The sequence below is a fragment of the Phycodurus eques genome, chromosome 18, assembly GCF_024500275.1.
Source record: "Phycodurus eques isolate BA_2022a chromosome 18, UOR_Pequ_1.1, whole genome shotgun sequence".
Taxonomy (NCBI): domain Eukaryota; kingdom Metazoa; phylum Chordata; class Actinopteri; order Syngnathiformes; family Syngnathidae; genus Phycodurus; species Phycodurus eques.
Genome location: NC_084542.1, coordinates 10,369,724 through 10,387,674, shown reverse-complemented (window position 1 = coordinate 10,387,674; position 17,951 = coordinate 10,369,724). Strand labels below are relative to the sequence as shown.

At 39.7% G+C, this 17,951-nt stretch overlaps 2 protein-coding genes across 3 annotated transcripts in view; one reads left to right on the top strand and one right to left on the bottom strand.

Moving 5' to 3' along the window:
- Nucleotides 1-388: 388 nt before the first annotated feature.
- laptm4a (lysosomal protein transmembrane 4 alpha) lies at nt 389-11,778 on the bottom strand. Of its 2 annotated transcripts, XM_061705090.1 has the most exons (9): nt 11,470-11,778; nt 10,900-10,984; nt 9,370-10,531; nt 7,908-8,028; nt 6,512-6,588; nt 3,824-3,946; nt 3,429-3,524; nt 2,409-2,507; nt 389-476 (listed from the first exon to the last, which is right to left on the bottom strand). In XM_061705090.1, the coding sequence occupies exons 3-9, from the start codon at nt 9,469-9,471 to the stop codon at nt 402-404; spliced, it is 693 nt and encodes a 230-aa protein (XP_061561074.1). In that variant the 5' UTR covers nt 9,472-10,531; nt 10,900-10,984; nt 11,470-11,778; the 3' UTR covers nt 389-401. The 2 variants fall into 2 exon arrangements, with proteins under 2 accessions (XP_061561074.1, XP_061561073.1); XM_061705089.1 differs by having other exon boundaries at nt 10,900-11,778.
- Nucleotides 11,779-11,796: 18 nt separating this feature from the next.
- The window catches only part of rngtt (RNA guanylyltransferase and 5'-phosphatase), an 81,483-nt gene continuing 75,328 nt past the window's right edge, over nt 11,797-17,951 (top strand). The window contains exons 1-4 of the mRNA XM_061705087.1: nt 11,797-12,236; nt 14,323-14,432; nt 14,521-14,624; nt 15,070-15,158. Of these exons, the coding sequence (XP_061561071.1) occupies nt 12,173-12,236; nt 14,323-14,432; nt 14,521-14,624; nt 15,070-15,158 (367 nt within the window). The 5' untranslated portion in view covers nt 11,797-12,172. The remainder of the gene's footprint in view (nt 12,237-14,322; nt 14,433-14,520; nt 14,625-15,069; nt 15,159-17,951) is intronic.

Genomic DNA, 17,951 nt, shown 5'->3' with positions numbered 1-17,951 from the left:
ACAGCTGGAAAACTAGCTGGTAGCAAAGTGTGATGTAAACATCTGAGCTGGTGGTGGTGGTAGTGAACCACAGCAAAGCTAAATAAATAACTCCCCAAAAATATTGCTGCAGCGTGCTTCCCAAAACTGAGATGCAACTGTGTAAGTCTTAAGAGGAAAAATTAGGGAGCTATCTTAAGTGGATTGTCAGTCTACACGAGGATAATGCTGGATTGTTGACTGTCTGCATTTGATGAAAACATTAAATGGATAAAAAAAAAGGCTGGCGTTGTCTAGTCGCATTTCTTCCGTCATCTTTGCACAAAATATATTCAGTAGATAAGAGGCGCTCGGAAAGGGTTAGTGAGGGAATGTAGAAATATGCATTTGGCGGCACGTGTTGTCCACAGTGGGGCTGGTCCTTAAGATGGCATGTAAGGCGGGGGAGGGTCCTTGTCGGGCATGTTTACTGCCATCTCGTAGGTGGGCAGGGCGGACTGGATGAGACAGAGAAGAAGAGAGGCAATTACAGGCAGGGTGACACAAAGCCCAGTTTTTTTCACTGTGAAAAACACTATATTGGGACCATCCACTGGTGGCTGTGCACACCGGTGGGGTGGCGGGGCACTGGCGGGGGTGGCCTTGCCCATCCCTGGCCACCACATAGCTCCACCCCTGTACAAATGCCAGGTTTTTGTGGTATAAAAAAATAAGACCAAGCAACTATTAATGCGACCTTTAACCTGTGAAACTCAATTGGAGAGAAAAGGAAATATTTTTGAGAGGGGAAGTAAAAACAAACAACTGAGATAATGTGGTTGCACAAGTGTGCACACCCTCTTGTAATAGGGAATGTGGCTATGTTCAGAATTAACAACTCACTTTCAAACTAATGTTAAATGAGAGTCAGCAGACTCAGCACACACCTGCAGCCATTTAATGTGCCTTCGATTAACCCCAAATAAAGTTCAGATGTTTTAGTACGCTTTTCCTGACATAAGCCCAAAATCGTCCGCAGAGAGCTCTGACGGCATGAAAAGGATCTCACTGCTCAAAGGCATCAGTTGCCTTAAGGGTCCAAAAGGATTTCCAAAGGATTAAATGGAACACAGGGAAGACACTTATCCTCAAGTGAACAAAATATGGCACAACAGTGACACAATAATAGATGCCCAAACCTCAGATCATGCTTTTTAATCAAACATTTTTTGTGTTTATTGGATTATCATATGGGCGGCACGGTGTCCGACTGGTTAGGGCGTCAGCCTCACAGTTCTGAGGACCCGGGTTCAATCCCCGGCCCCGCCTGTGTGGAGTTTGCATGTTCTCCCCGTGCCTGCGTGGTTTTTCTCCGGGCACTCCGGTTTCCTCCCACATCCCAAAAACATGCATGAATTGGAGACTCTAAATTGCCCGTAGGTGTGAATGTGAGTGCGAATGGTTGTTTGTTTGTATGTGCCCTGCGATTGGCTGGCAACCAGTTCAGAGTGTACCCCGCCTCCTGCCCCATGATAGCTGGGATAGGCTCCGGCACGCCTGCGACCCTAGTGAGGAGAAGCGGCTCAGAAAATGGATGGATGGATGGATGATAATATGCTTATGCTGCTCCCTAGTAGAGCGCAGTAGTGCAAGTGTGTGATTGGCATGACCCCTGCTGGTGTGGCCTGCACATAACACTTTACACAGGCATTAACGTGCACTCCATTATGTATCCCTGAACAATAAAAAAAAGACCTGTCTCAAAAATGCCTTTACATAAATGAAAACGTGATCAATGTTATTAATTGAACAAGGTTTAGTAATGTGGCTCCATAGTTTGATCAAACTGAATTTGATTTTGATGGAGATCTTTTAGCTGTAGATTTATGTCTGATGAAGACATCTTGGTCATATCGGATTCAGATGTCATAGTAAAGGTAATTGCAGCTACCTCGTGGTACTATATGGGTAGCTTTTTTCTTCAGGGGAAAACCAATTCCAATTGTGCCTGCCACTTGGGTACAAAAAAAAATCTGCATTGTGTCACTTGCAGTTTCCTTAGAGCAGGTAACCGAATTTGAGGAGGTATGGTCTACTGATAAATGTGTTTCCCAGTCTTACGGTCACACAAAATACTGTAATGTGATTTTTTTCCTTCAGGGCTTCCACTTCAGTTGGTATCATTTCAACAAAAACATTGTTAAAAGTAGCTTTCTTTTTTTTATAACATTGTATTGAAATAAATATTGCCTCTTCACTCAGAACATTAAATCAACATGTGTCAACGGTGGTCCACCAATATTCTAAACCACTAAAAGTGATCTCAGTCAGTAATAATGAGATGAGATACTAGTTGACTTTACTACAAGCCAATGTATAATCATAGCGATTTTGAAGCAGTTATTTGAAAGGTCAAATTATTATTTGTCTGTCTGCGAGTGCTAACAAACCTGGGGCTGATTCTCAAAGGAGAGGAAGACGGCGACATCCGGCTTGTTCCTGTTGTTGATGTACTTGTAGCAGTTCCACACACAGTTCATCAAGTATGCCTACAAAAAATAAAATCCAATACATAAATGAGACTTCAATCATCCATCTACATACTTGTCATTAATGCTTGAGCTGTGTGGAACAGTGCTTCTCAAACGTTTTACACAAAGTATCATTAAAAAATTTGATTGAAATCATGATTAAATTCAAATGTATTGCACATAAAAGTAAAATGGAAATTGCATCCAAATAAATAATAATTTAAAAAAAAACAGTTCTTAAAGCTCAAATGCAAATGTGTTGTACTTAAAAGTTAAATACAACTGAACTGTACTTGAAAAATGTTTAGTACTCAAAAGACGTTTCACTTTACAAGGAGTTTAAAGTAGGCCTGGGCAATTATATGGCGATGATTCATGATTATACGATCTGTTAATGATTGCAATAAATTTCAGGTCAATTACAGTGATCAGCTGTGAGGATATTTACTCAATCAAACATGGCGGCTATGTTCATGACATCAGCCAATCAGAGTCTAACTTTTCCTGGTTGACTTCCATTTGTCTAGCATGGTACACGAAGGATTTGTCTCAGTCTGTCGGTACATATTTAATTTGAAAGGTTTCTGTTTTGTTTTACCAGTAAAACACCAAAATATAAAATTTGTTAATAATGTTTGCTCTCACATAGCCGTTCCAACATTGGGTGTGGCTCTTGTTCACTTTAGAAGGCGAGTCTCTCTTTTGGCCCTGCACGCAAGGCAGCAAACTCTCTGATGGTCAGAGTTAGACATTCTTATTTTCATTATTTTCGACGAGAAGATATGTTTTCATTTCTGCCGTGTTCTGATTCAACACATTTCCACATAATTTTACGTGTAATTGTGAACGCTCCAGCTCACCCACAACTGTAATGACAACAAGCTCTATAGGATGATGGAGGGATGTATCACAGCAAATGATGGAAGGAGGCAGTCTTACCTTGAGGACAATGAGGAAGGTGAAGAGGACTAGCACGAAGAAGAACAGGAACCGGGGGTCCAGAGACAGGAGGTTATCCTTGTATGGGAAATCCGGCTGAGGAAACAGTGTGGGGAAAATCAATTCGGTTAAAATCTACATTCGCTTTCGAGTCATATCACCAATTAATGGACAAAGGAAACTGCATGAAAAGACAGTGGAAAGAAGGAGAGGGCCAGTTAAGTCATTTGTGTTAAGCAATCATCTGCTTGTTTATCCACTGAAAGACGGATGAATGCCTTGGACACAAGCAAACTAAAAACCTCATTATTAAAAATGGCCTGTCAAGGAGTGTGTCATTAAACAACCAGTGGTGGCAAAGGCAAAGTGCTGAGTACATCAGCTTGTGGACTAACCAGCTGGTCCAGGTACTCCTGTATCCTGGGCAGGTAGGTGAGAGAGCTGCAGGCCACCAGGCAGCTCAGAGCGAAGTCGAACATCTGGTAGCAGAAGAACGGGATGAGCAGCCTACTGCGGTGCTAGAGACAAAAGAGGAACTGGCGTTAAGAGGGACCCAAACAAACATGCCCTCATTAGTAGACATTCTCTCAAGGCCTATGCGGAATATTAATTGCCATTTTCATCTTTATACATTCAGGTGTCAAACTCAAGGCCCGGGGACCGAATCCAGCCCACCACATCGTTTTACATGGCCCATGGAAGCAAGTCATGGGGGTCAACTTCCACGATTCTTGCTCAAATCTGTATCAAAAGTTGAAATATGTAAAAATAAGCATATGTAATAAATAACGTTGAGATATTACATGCATTTTTTTTTACCAAACCCTTTTTTAAAGTAACTGGAACAATGATTGAACAAACTATTATCCTTCTGATTTCAAAACTAGTCATCATCAATACCATCAATTTGTTGTGTCTATGTAATAATATGAGATGGGAATTTATATGGTTTCACAGTCATAATGGCAGAACTACAATGTGGCCCGCGAGAAAAATGAGTTTGACATGCACTCAGTGGACACTCCAATAGGAACACCTGCATCATCTACTGAGATCCAAAACAAGAACTCTATCAAATATTTTACCTTAACAAAAGATAATAATGCTTAATTTGGGCCAGGCTTAGGCCTGAGAGACAGAATGGGTCACTTTGTGTCACTGAGTAAAACGCTGTAAGATATGTTATAGACACTGATTCATGCCTATCAGTGAAACTGGTGTCAGGGGTTAATTGTTTGACTTTTCTATGGGTACTAAGAGTGAGTTTGCGGGGTGGTGTTGGGACCCCTAAAACACATCCAACCAGGATGCATGCATTTGAAAAATGGTGAGTTTTCAAGCATGATGAGGGTTCCAAAATGGCGATTGATGGTTTGGAATGATTATAAATAGAGATTCCTATAGGGACCGAGCCCTGCGGGGAATAGTGAAAAAACAGAATTTGATGCCCCCATAAAATGTTTCCAATTGCCTATATTAATACATGTAATTTAAACCGTAAATAAGGTAATCCCTCGTTTATCGTTTGAGCTATGTTCGACGCTTCATGCATAATAGCAATACAATATGCATGCAAGGCTCGAATTAAGCAGTCTCGCGTTGCAGTTTGTGAGTTAAAATTTGCATATTGTGCCTCAAAAAAGTTTTTGGGGGAAACGCACAACTGCAAATGACAGTTTTATCGTGGAGACGGACACACGCAGGGGCATATGTGAGACAACGCGCTTATATCACCGATGCATGGGAAGTAGAATGCAGAAGTGAAACTATTTGGTTAAAAGCGGGAACACAGGGAGAAGATGTGACGCCGAATGGAGAAAAGGAAAAAAAAGAAAAATGGTGAAAGTGTGGAAGCATTTCATAGTGACGGATGGGCAAGGCGAGCACCCGTTCCTTGTAACACGGACATTTCTCTCCGCCGAAGATTCCGCGTTTTGGGACCAGAGAGACGAGGTAACATTACCATAGCGCAAATCATCAAGGCTATCATTATGGCGGTAAAGTACATTCAAATCCCCTGTTATATTGTCGTATTTTTCTTGTTTATTAAAACCCTTGCTCCGGGTCCCTATGGGGGGAAATACTTATTTCGAGCGGCGTGCCTGTGAGGTGCAGATATTATTTCATCCTAATGTTCTCCAATATTGCATCTGTGAATGAACGCGTGTGACTTCAAAAGGCGGGGCCTGGCCTGTCGAGGGACATCAGGCTCAGCGAATCAGAGTGTAGAGTTGTCTGGCTAAACCATTAGCCACTCTTTGTGTTGACTGACTCATCGTCAGTTGTGCCAAATGGCAAATGTTAATATGTGCTTGTATATTTTCAAATTGCCTTAGATTGTGCAGGTGACTTTAATTCAGTGCCCACTCAGAGTATGTTTCCTGATTGCTGATTAATTGGGGCAAGGCTGCATCACTATTTCCACCAACTTCATTGTTCAGCATTATTTTAGCATTTCATCATCAATTAGGAACCACACTTTCACAAGAGGCGGCACGGTGGGCGACTGGTTAGAGCGTCAGCCTCACAGTTCTGAGGACCCGGCTGCCCGATGACAGCTGGGATAGGCTCCAGCACGCCCGCGACCCTAATGAGGAGAAGCGGCTCAGAAAATGGATGGATGGATGGACTTTCACAAGAATGTATTTTCATTTTACTGCAGTATAATCATTGTTAACGTTTGGGACTGGTTAACAAACAGGACAAAGCGGCTCCTACGTGTCCCAACTATTTTAAGAAAAGATAAGGCAATCTACTCTAGGAAGAGCATGTGCTGCTTGGACAGCTGAAGCAAAACACTCGGACACACTGCTGACATGCACACTAAGCCTCCACAAGGGTGTGACAATAACTGTGCAGTTGCCCACGCTACAAGCAGTTCCACACAACTCTGTTCAAATGCTATTAAACCTGTCAAGTTGTGTTGCCATCAGGGTGGCCTGTGAGATAAAGATGAATAGCAGTGAGGAACATAGCGTCGTGGGCCGTAGACTTCAGGTATAATACACAGAAACGAAAATGTTCGCGTGACAGTAACATGCTCTCACCACTGTTTTTGGCATGCTAAATAAATGTGCACTTACAGTAATGGCGCCATACAGCATCATAGCGCTGATAGTGACCATCAGCAGAGAAATGGCCAAACCGGCACCGGCATTACCTGGTTGAATAAAAGTGAAAGAAGATTTTGGTACATGTTCAGGTTCCCAACCATTTTGAGCCAAGGTTCTCATGGTGCATCCAGCAAACAAAAATGTCACAAAAGGTGAACACACCCGGTCCTCAGAACTCTGAGGCAGACGCTCTAGCCAGTTGTTCACTGTGCCGCTGGTAAGCATAATTAAAAAAAAAATAATAATAATTTTAAAAAAAAAATATATATATATATATATATATATGTAGAGTAACCAGAGAAAACAAACATTTTTATTGACATGATCAGCAAACATTACACTAGTGGATTTATCCAATTTATATCCCCCTATACATAAATTTAGGGTCGAAAAGCATCCAACTAGACAGTGAGTGATTCAGTACTTACTGGAAAAAAAATAAACGAAAATATTTGATAGCTGAAACCCTAATTCCAGCACTACTGGATACATTACTCATTTGTGACAAGTCTATTTAATGTCACTTCGAAATACAGTGAGAAAAAGTAGGCAGTAATACTATTTTGTATAATTTGTCAAATAGAATAGCTGAAAACGTACTATATCGTGATATATTGTTATCGTGTTTTAAAATGGCCCATATCATGATAGAAGATTTTTTTCCATATTACCCAACTCTACTTATTACAATGCACATTATATTGCAACATATTGTTTCAATTTAGAGAGTTCAGTGAAGCGGTGTAATAGGTCATCACGCAGCACAAAGCGGCGTGCTCAGTTACTGCCGTACTTACTGTTTTTCATTTGATACTTTCGTATTTATGGCCAAGAAGTGTTTTTCACACAAACTATATTTGACTTTACTACTGCATTCGTTTATTAATAAACTACAGCACATTCCAATTTTCATTCAAATTGGGGGGAGGAAACCTCTATCATAATCTCACACTGGTATAAAGATTTTGTAGCAATAGCAGCATGCCAACACAAAACCTCAGTAAACTTTATGAAAGCATCTAAAGGATGTATCCTAAACTGGATAGGGAGGTTAAATTATTTGATTTGTGAAAAAAAAAAAAAAAAAAGCCTGCAAGGAAACATAAAAACACCACAAATGAAGTCCACAAATGATGAACATTAATAGGGCCGCACTGCACTTATAAACTGTTCTTGGAAAACAAAACAGCAGTGTTCTTTAGATGTCATGAGTTCTTTCACCATTCACAAAGTTCCACCTCTTTGAAACCGCATTTCATGTATTCAACTGAATTTAGTCATGGTGTTCCTATAAGAATGTTATCTTCAAAATATTTCAACAGATTACGTACCTAATGAAGACTCCATTTAGTGTAACCCAACCTACCTGACATCCTGTCTGATGTTAGGTAATGGTCAATAACGGCATACTGTAAATTGACAGAAGGAACGCTTTCCGGATGGGTCGCTGCAACTGTTAGCAGGATTCCCATCAACAGGTTGATTACCTGTAGAGGAGGAATACAAATCATCATAAACAATGCTTAAAAAATAAAACATACAAAGTCAACACTCAGTGATTCGCCATTTACGAGTTGGTAAATTTGTCTTTAGAACATAAAACTATTTGCTGAAAAACACACATATTTGCATATTTTTGTGATGAGAACGCAGGAGAATGTAAAACCTCCTGGATATGCTCAAAGGAGGAAAATTAGATCGTAGTACCCTGCCATTGTGGATGGACCAAATTATCATACAATCCTTAAAAAAAACAAAACGGCGAGAAATACCATAGAAAACAGCCTTTTACAGAAGTGCTAAGCCGGTTACCATTATAAACAATACCATAAATCATTTGGGGTACGGTAATTCCTCACCATTTGGAGGGAATAAAGACTGAGTCCTGCCACAAGCAGTGGAAAATCGTGAGTAACTGAAGCCCCCCCCCCCCCCCCATTTATTTTATTTTTGTAAATTGTCTTTATTGATAGCTTAAACTGTCAATATACTGAGTACGATCCTAAATCAGCTTAACATCATTCTACACTCATGTTACAACATTATCCCTAAGATTATTTTGACTCAGACAGATTATTTTGACTCATGCACAATCGGTAAAGACTCTCCATAACTTGACCCAGGCTACTCTTAGCTAATTACTGAAAAGCTTGTCTCTCAGACGAAATGTATCACCTTCACCTTCACCTTCACCATCACCATCACCATCACCACCCACCCACACACACCCACACCCACACACGGTGTCGCGGGCGTGCTGGAGCCTATCCCAGCCATCTTCGGGCGGGAAGAGGGGTGCACCCTGAACCGGTCGCCAGCCAATCACAGGGCACATATAAACAAACAACCATTCGCACTCAAATTCACACCTACGGGCAATTTAGAGTCTTCAATCAACGCGCGTTTTTCTTTTTTTTTTGTACTGTGAATGTTTCAAATGATGCTAGTCATTTTAAGGTATAATCAGAGACGCTAACCGCCGTACATATCATTTGGTTCGGAAACATCAGCCATTACCCTTGGGATACGGGTTGTTCTGTTAATACTTTCCTCACTATGTTGTCATTTTTAACCGCGTTGCTGGAAAGTAAACAACTCAATTATTTTCTGTTAAAACTCATGAGCTAACTTGCTAACGTTAGCATTTGCGGTGAACATAACATTCAACCGCCGTTTGTGATTTTAAGGCCGCATTAGGAGCAATAACAAATCACTAATAGTGGCTGAGTCGACACGTATTCATTTAACATTTTACAATAACAGTACATATGACACTATTGTTCCTAAAATTAGCGTTCAATCAATCCATATCGATTTGTATTACGTACCATGTACCATGTTCCGAGGATGATGGTCCCCGTCCGGACATGGCAACATCCACAGCACCTGGTGCTGTACAGTTTGTCTCGAGTGAGTTTAAAGTTCTGCATTACCCTCGTAGTAACGGCAGAGAGTCTGCAAATGAGTATAAAAATATTCTAGAAGGAAGCAGGGAAAGAACGTCCCTGATGTGCTGCACTCCCTCGTATCCCTGGATGAAAACAAACTCCCGGAAGTGGAAGTAAGTACGGCAAGCCAGGGCGGTCGAAAAGCATTGTATAAACTCACCTGCATATGCGAAAGGCTTCTAGTACTTCAGGGTGTGTTTCTTTAGATTTGGGGCTCAAGAGAACACCTTACTTGGGTAAAGTATATCCAAGTACATAATACTAACGCCAACTAAACATAAGTATGTGCACCCCTACAACTAGCACAGAAAAGCAGCAGAGTTGGAGTTTGCATTTTCCACAGCGCACATAGGAAAAATGTCCTGTGCAGTGCTTGCACCTTTTTCGCTTTTTTTCCCAGGATGGGAAGTGGTTGACCATATCTCCCCTGACATCGGAGGCACACTGGTCGATCGCCACCTGCTCTGTGGTGGTGTTGGTGATTGTGTGGTGGACAGGGGAGTGGTCTGCCAACCCTGAGTTTTGCTTTTCCTGCGCCTACCAAGGAAAAGCCAATTGATGCCTAAAATCTTCTCAGGGGGATAGTGTTTTTCTTTAGGTCCAGTGCTTTCAGGTTTCTTCCGTACAGGGACCAAACAGTAGGTGTATGTGGCTTTCTCCTCTTCTCTTCTCTTTTTACTTTGCTTCTTCCCCACTGATTGGTTACCTGTGATGTTGTTGGACCCTCTTCTTTTGTACTCATTGGGTCATTACTTTGATCAAACTCAACAGCTGGATGTGCCTTTCTCTTCTCTTTTCTTTTCACTTTGCTTCTATCACTGTTTTGTTGCCTGTGACATTGTTAGACCCTCCTCTTCCTCTTCAAGCCTATCATCAAGAGTTGTATCTTCCTCATCGCTACTACCAGAACCAGAGTTCTCTTCACTATAGTCTGCATTACGGGTACAATCTTTATCCAACACTTGTTCATCTACAGACATCTGTCAGTTAAATTGCCATCAAGGAAGCGTAGGACATCTTCAGCCGTGTACCCTTTAGCCATCTAAAGTACAGAAATTTAGGTTTATAAATTTCGAGTGCAATTATTTGTTGTAAATATCACATTTCAATCTGTACTTTGTGTAATTGATTGATCAAACTTTTTTATGATACACAATGATCAATATAATGCACATTGCACCAAGAAAAAAAAGATAATGACAATTGAGGGAATTACTACCAAATTCCCCTTTTTACCTGTAGTATCAAATTTGAACACACATCTTATGCACAATTTTACTATATACTAAAATGCAAAAAAATAAGTAATTATAACTTGTGTCAACAGATGAAGTGTTAGATGTTAGAATATTCCTAAAAATGTAATAGAAAATGTCACTGGAAAATTGTAAAAATCGCAATTTTGTTTACCTTGATCCAGGGAACTTTCAGAAGGGTGCCATCTTGGATTGTCCCATGAACGGTGTCTGAATTGTTGTAGTGATAAAGATATCCACTAGGGGGTGGAAGACAAGTATCAGACTGGATACAAGAGGGCTTTGAGTGACGGTTTTACCATAAAGTGATGCAATAGGTCTCAGAAATGCTTGTATCAAATTTGATGCATTTGGCATTATAGGGTCATGTTCGTCTCTCTCATCTACTAACAACTTCGCAGACTTCGTAGACTGTGCAATAAGAGTAGGAAAAAAAAAATTGGACCTCTTGTATGCCCAATGCTAATGTTAAGGGAGCTCTTCTTGTATATTTAATTAGAAGATATTACTACTACTACTACTACTACTAATAATAATGATAATAGTAGTAGTAGTAGTGGTAGCACCAGCAGTAGTAATAGTAGTATTTTATTTATAGTTTATGTTTTATGTTCAATCTTTTATCTTCAGCACTTGTTTACAACCTCGGTGGTTAAAGTGTTCCATCATGTCCAAATTCGGTATTCAGTATTTTAGGCATGTTCATATCATTTCAATAATTTACCTGTAAGAGGCAGTATCATACAGGAAGCCGTTAAAAACACGAATAACGCGTTTAATTTTCCTCGAAAGTCAGAATACTTGTGGAGATGGAAGAGTTCCCCAAAATATCATACGATTTATCTGCGCCCATTGCAATAAACTCCGGGGATATGTTGACCGTTTTTAACAATGCTCAACAACCGCATATTCTCCCGGAAATAAAAGTAAAAATAACCACGGTTAACATCGAACGCAATAAAGATTAACGTGTACTCGTCCAAATGCAGTCAAATAAGATATACCGTGCTGTTATTATCACAGACACGATGACGACGTCCAAAAAATCGCGAAATCCCGACTTCCGGGGGACACAGGAACGCAACACAGGCACCCTGAAGGAGCATGAATGAGAAGCTAAGCTTGTTTATTTATCCTGAACCAGCTACTATGCTTTTAATTATACGGATGTTATGTTTGCCAGATTGATACCAATTAAGAAGGAAGGATAGCTGATTTAAAGAAAAAAAAAAGTAAACGTGCGACCATCGTATTTTTGAACGATATTCCCAAATGAGCTAAATTAGCGGCGAAGAGGCCTTTGAAACCGCGGTGTTTGGGTTAGCCACAACCCGGGGGTTAAGGTGATATCACCGTGCACACGCCTTGGATCCTCGTATAGCCCGTGAGACGCGCTTGTCCGTAACACCCACGGCTGGGAGCTCACAATGTCACACACGGGACCCCCTCCCCGATGGCGGACTTGTCCCAGAAGAGGACAACCAGTGGCAGGTGACACAGCCGCGCTCCAATTGCACTTATTAGCTTCGTTTACAGTTAGTATGCTATTTGTCACGTAGCACCATTTATATCTGTTATAGACTGCTATTTGAAAAAATGTCCATGTATCTTTCTCCCCAGCATTACTATTCAATTAATTATTTAAACATTTCATGAGAACAGAATAAGATGCACTTGCTGTCCCCTGTGTCATTGCATGTTAGCATCACAACATGCTAACATTAGCCAGCAGTGCTGCGTTTGCGAAACATGGGAGTTTTGACCAAGTACTATCAAAACGCTCTCATTTTTATAATGCTGTGGGTTATGTTTCATTCTTTTATTCACATTTTTTAAATAGATGTTGCAATCGTGTAAATCGCAGGATTGTCCATCTATCACGTGTCAAAACAAACCGAGTATGCGCACGCGCACAATGTGGATTAGAGGGTGCTCCTGGTCCACATACGCAATGCTGAAAAAACAACAACAAACGAGTTGTTGAAAATAGCAAATGTTGCCACACTAAGCTCCATACACTGAAACGTAAAAATTAATTTTAAGGCTGCTCCCATGCTTTAATAATAAACCATTAATTTTCCATGTTTTTTTTGTTTTTGTTTTGTTTTGTTTTGTTTTGTTTTTGTTTTTTTACATTAATTTTCTACGGTGACAGACTGGTTCTCAGTTGGGTTGCAGGTGAGCCGGATCCTATCCCAGCTGTATTTGGGCAAGAGACTGGGTATACCCTGGACTGGTCGCCAGTCCAAAATTAGGAGTCATAAAGACAATCATTGTCATTCACATTCACACCTGTCGACAATTCAATCTTCAATTAACCTAATGTGAATATTTTTGGAATGTGGGAGGAAGCCAGAGTGCCTGGAGAAAATCCACCCTAACACGGCAATCTCTACACATTAAGGCCGAAGGCAATACATTAAACTTTGAGGCAGACGTGCTAACCACTTGGTCACCTACAGTGATGGGTAGATGAGGCCTTGGGAAGCGTTGTGGCACATTAGGCAAACTGTATGGATACTGTGTCGGTACTGTTTCTCTGTGTTGCTCAATATGGACACCATCTTAAATATCGTTGCAGGCAACCTATACAATATTATTTAGGTTATTGTATGTTATATTGTCTTAATCCTAAATTTAAAATAAAAAATAAATAAATAAAAATAAACACAAAAAAAATGTAAAAAATAAAATAAAATTAAGTTTTGGCATTCAGGTGATTCCTTTTTTGTGTTTATTTTTTTAAGAGCAATTTCTCCAGGTTATGAGCACTCTCTCTCACACAAGGCACTGATTGGGTTTTTGAGCCTAAAAACTGTAGACCGCCAAAAGAGGCCCACATACATTTACATGAAATATTAAATTACATTTACCAACTAATAATGCAATTCAGCACTACCTGGTCCAATGCATGCTTCCTGAAAGCTTGATGTTAAAAAAGGAAATAGCCTAATTTAAAAACATATATTATTAATAAAGCGACCAGGAGGAAGTTGTAAAATGTCTGTACGCCTGTGTTTAGTGTCTTTGTGACTTTTTTTTTTTTTTTGCCATGCCTCGATCGCTTTGTGCAAGGAGGGGCTTTTATTTACTTAGGATGGTTCAGTCGAACTAATGTGACACTTAACCTTCAGAAAATAAAATGAATTATTTCAATTATAGTTACTTTGAAAGAGATTTTAATTCTGATGGATCAAACGGGAACTGAGAGGAGGAAATTAAAACAAATACGTTATTTGTCGATACTGTTAGGGGGATATAAGACAAAAGTAGTCCCACATTGAGCTCTGTATCACAATGGCTTGAAGCGAAGAATTGTGCTTTAAAAGATCCATGATTCTTTTGGCAGAGACTCATCCCGTAGATAGATGTGTGTCTTTATAAACACAGGTGTGACATGGTGTCATGCAGTGACAGGTACGAGCAATACAGCAGCCGCATCAGTCATGTGACTTAAAGTGATACGCCCACCGGCACAGGGTATCGTCCTCTGAGCTTGGAACATGCATCAACGCATTGGTGTTGCCGGACCCATAACGAGTGACCATGCTGTCCTTTCTACCTTTGTTTACTTCAGGTAAATTCTTGCCAATGAAAACCATGCTAGGCCCCAGATATGATGACCAAGTTGCAGAGGAGAATCGCTTTTACCCGAGCATGCTTTCTAACTACTTGAAGAGTTTAAATGTAAGGAACTTTTAAATCACTACGTTTTGTTTGTTGTATTCAAAACAAAGTATCATATAAATGTTTTTTTTTTTTGGTCCCTCTTTAGGTGAAAATGGGTTTGCTCGTGGATTTGACGAACACAACTCGCTTCTATGACCACAACGACATTGAAAAGGAAGGAATCAAATATGTCAAGCTACAGTGTAAAGGGTATGTGATGATCATGACGTTTGTTTGAATTGTCTATTTGTGCTCTACGATTGGCCGGCGATCAGTCCGTGGTGTACCCAACCTCAGGCCCTTTAGTCAGCTAAGATAGACTTTAGGTCTCCCGCAAACTTAATCAGGACAAGTGGTAGTGAAAATGAATGGCTATGTCGTAAAGCATGTCTGCGTCAACAGTTGAGAGGGTCCAGAGTTTGCACCTTCGCTCCGGACTTCCCTGTGTGTGGTTGGCATGATTTTCCTGTGTTTATGTGGATTTCCTCTGGAACCTTCCTCCAAACTTCTAAACACATGCATGTTAAGTTACTTAACTACTCTAAATTGTCCATTTATGTGAATGCAACACTTGTGAAAAATGTTGTATAGAAAATAGATTAATAGCTTATTTATTCTGCAGTATTGTTTGCTTACCATCCTCCCTTTTCCCTAGTCACGGAGAATGCCCTTCCAAGGAGACGACTGCTATGTTCATCCAACTCTGTGAACACTTCATGGAGAAGAATTCTGCAGATCTAATAGGTGAGGAGCTGATATCTTTAGTTTGACTCAAGGGGCCTATTTTATTTTAAGTATATTTCACAATGTCAGATGTATATATTAACCCAGTAGAGGCCCCTAAGAAACATAGTAGTACATTACCAGACTTTTCAAACAGTCGTAGCACCTTCCAAATTTTTAATCACAACCATATTTTCAATAACAATATATTGGTATGATATATGTTTCATTGGCATTTGATAATAAAATTGGCAAAGTTCTCGTACCTTTATTTGCTGATTGATGCTGCATTGCACACTGCTGGGAAGTAGGAGATATCTAACATGGAACTACTGAGGTAAAAAAAGATGTTTGCAAATTTCCTATTTTGATGAAACACAAAGATAATCAGTCTGCTTTATTATTACACTAAATATAATTATCAAGATGCTGAAATCAGAGGATTTGGTTATTATTAATTAATTTGATAATCCATTGGCTGTCGGATGCCCGCACCGTGATTTTGTGTCCCGCAAAAGCCTAGCAATAACTACTTTGGAAAACAAGTATCAACATTTCTGCCCATTTTCTGACATGTTACGGACGAAACTAGGAACTGAATCACAATCAGTTTATGTTTGAGCAATTTCTGCACTGTCAATTTTAAATAGTGTCCTGTTTTTGAAGAAAGGGATGGAAATTAAATGTTTTTTAAAAATTCGATTCGTCGATTAATTGAAAAAAAAATCCACAGATTATTCGATTATTAAAATCATAAATTGGAGCTCTGGAAACAATGCATTTCCCCCCACAATTTAAAACAGTTCACATTAAATAACATGTTTTCATCAAAATCATATGAAAGAGGAATTACAGAACACTGTACACTATATGTGCCCATATCAGACATTAATACTGTTAGCCAATGCTAATATGTGCGTCAAACAACATTTTGTGCAGATCTGCTTAGCTTTTGGATTTGATTATAATAGCAAGTGCGTCACACTCGTGGGGCATCTGGGTGTTGAGGGTGGATGGCATACCATACTACAAAATGCTCCCCCGATGTGGGCCATTGATTGCAAATGAGATTTGTCAGTATGAAAACAAAAAGGTGTAGCAAAAATCGGCACACACCAATGACAAGCAATTCTAGAAAAGCGACTTTTTTTTTATTAAAAAAAACAACTCAAGACTTCAACCACAGGTGCATCAATTATCAAAATTATTGAGTTTTTTTTCTACAGAAAAAATAATAAACAATTATTTCCAAGGGTGTGTACTCATTTATTTTTAATGTACTGTATCAGAATAGTTATTCTTGTCCCATTTTTTGCATATAATGAACAAGATAAACACAATAGATCAGATGTTACAGAAACCGCTCAAGCTTGGCAATCTCTCTTTTACTTCCACTTACATATACTTACCTTTTACCATCGTGTTATTCTTTAGACACAGAGCTTTCAATTTATTCCGCTCAGCAAGGATCGAATAACACAGAATATTGAATGCCAAGACACACACTTGTTTCATTCCTGAATACAAAACAAAAATCCACAGTTCCCTGAATATGTCATTTGATATTGCATCACTTGCTTTGAAGACCTTACCCAAATGCCTCTGAACACACAACACCAATGCAGCAGAACAGAAAATCAATCAACCTTTGAATTTCCATTGTTTATTTCGTCTATTATTTGCATTCGATGCAAAACCATAATGGGCAATTTTTTAAACTTGTCATCTTGAGCTGCTTGGTCATGCAAAATGGTGGATCTGTATGTCATTTTATATTACAACAGTTTTTAAGTACAACGGCGGAGTTTGAAATATTACCTCTGTGGTTTGTATTGTGATATTTATTGGAAAAGCTGTCAGACAATGGAAGATTTGTGAGTGGACAGAGGGAGAAGAAAACAGAACAGAGATTTAAAAAAAAAAAAAAAAAAAAAAACAGCAACAGAGAACAATAGCTGGATATGACTGACTACTCTAGCGTTATATAGGGTGGTGGCGGAGATTTTGTTTTATTTTATTTTCAGAACAGCAGTTTGTGTGCCGACTGTCAACTGCACACAACTGGCCAATCGTGGGGGATGTGGGAAGAATGCCGCCCTTGGTGGCTGCCCATATCACCCATATCAGAAACCACCACTGCCTGTCGGGACTTCAGAGTGTTAAAGAGAGGATAGTCCGGGGAGCTGACTTACGGTAATCGTAATGATCTGTGTCACCGTGAGTGGCCTCGCATAAAGCAACTAAATCCGATGGGCGTGTCCACGGAGATTTACCAAGATTTGTGATTTAACACTGCCACATTTAGTCATTTGGTATCTGAAATTGATCTGCTGGCACAATGAGGAGGGGCGGATCCGGCCTCACCCATAAAAAGGCAATTGTGGGCCAGGATACTCACCCTGTTGGGACACAGTCGAGAGTTCACCGCCCACGGCCAGGGACCCAGAGCGTTGTGCCAGCCTCACCAAGGCGCCTCAACCAGCCCCAGAAGAGGGATACAGGAACCAAACAGCTGCCTCCCAGCTAACCACCACCCAATGTAACCTAACGCCCCCCCCCCCCATATATATATATATATATATATATATATATATATATATATGTGTGTGTATATATATATATATATATATATATATATATATATATATATATATATATATATATATATATGTATGTATATATATATATATGTATATATATATATATATATATATATATGTATATATATATATATATATATATATATATAAAAAAAAAAAAAAACACACACACATTCTCACTCAGAAGTTGCACTTTCACGCTGGTGACAATAGG

Excerpts from the sequence above, each read along its gene's own strand:
- laptm4a (XM_061705089.1), bottom strand. The coding sequence starts at position 9,471 with ATGCAGAACTTTAAACTCACTCGAGACAAACTGTACAGCACCAGGTGC. Across the intron at positions 8,029-9,369 it reads TCCTCGGAACATGGTACATG|GTAATCAACCTGTTGATGGG; the intron begins GTACGTAATACA and ends CCTCCTCTACAG. Across the intron at positions 3,525-3,823 it reads AGGAGTACCTGGACCAGCTG|CCGGATTTCCCATACAAGGA; the intron begins GTTAGTCCACAA and ends CTGTTTCCTCAG.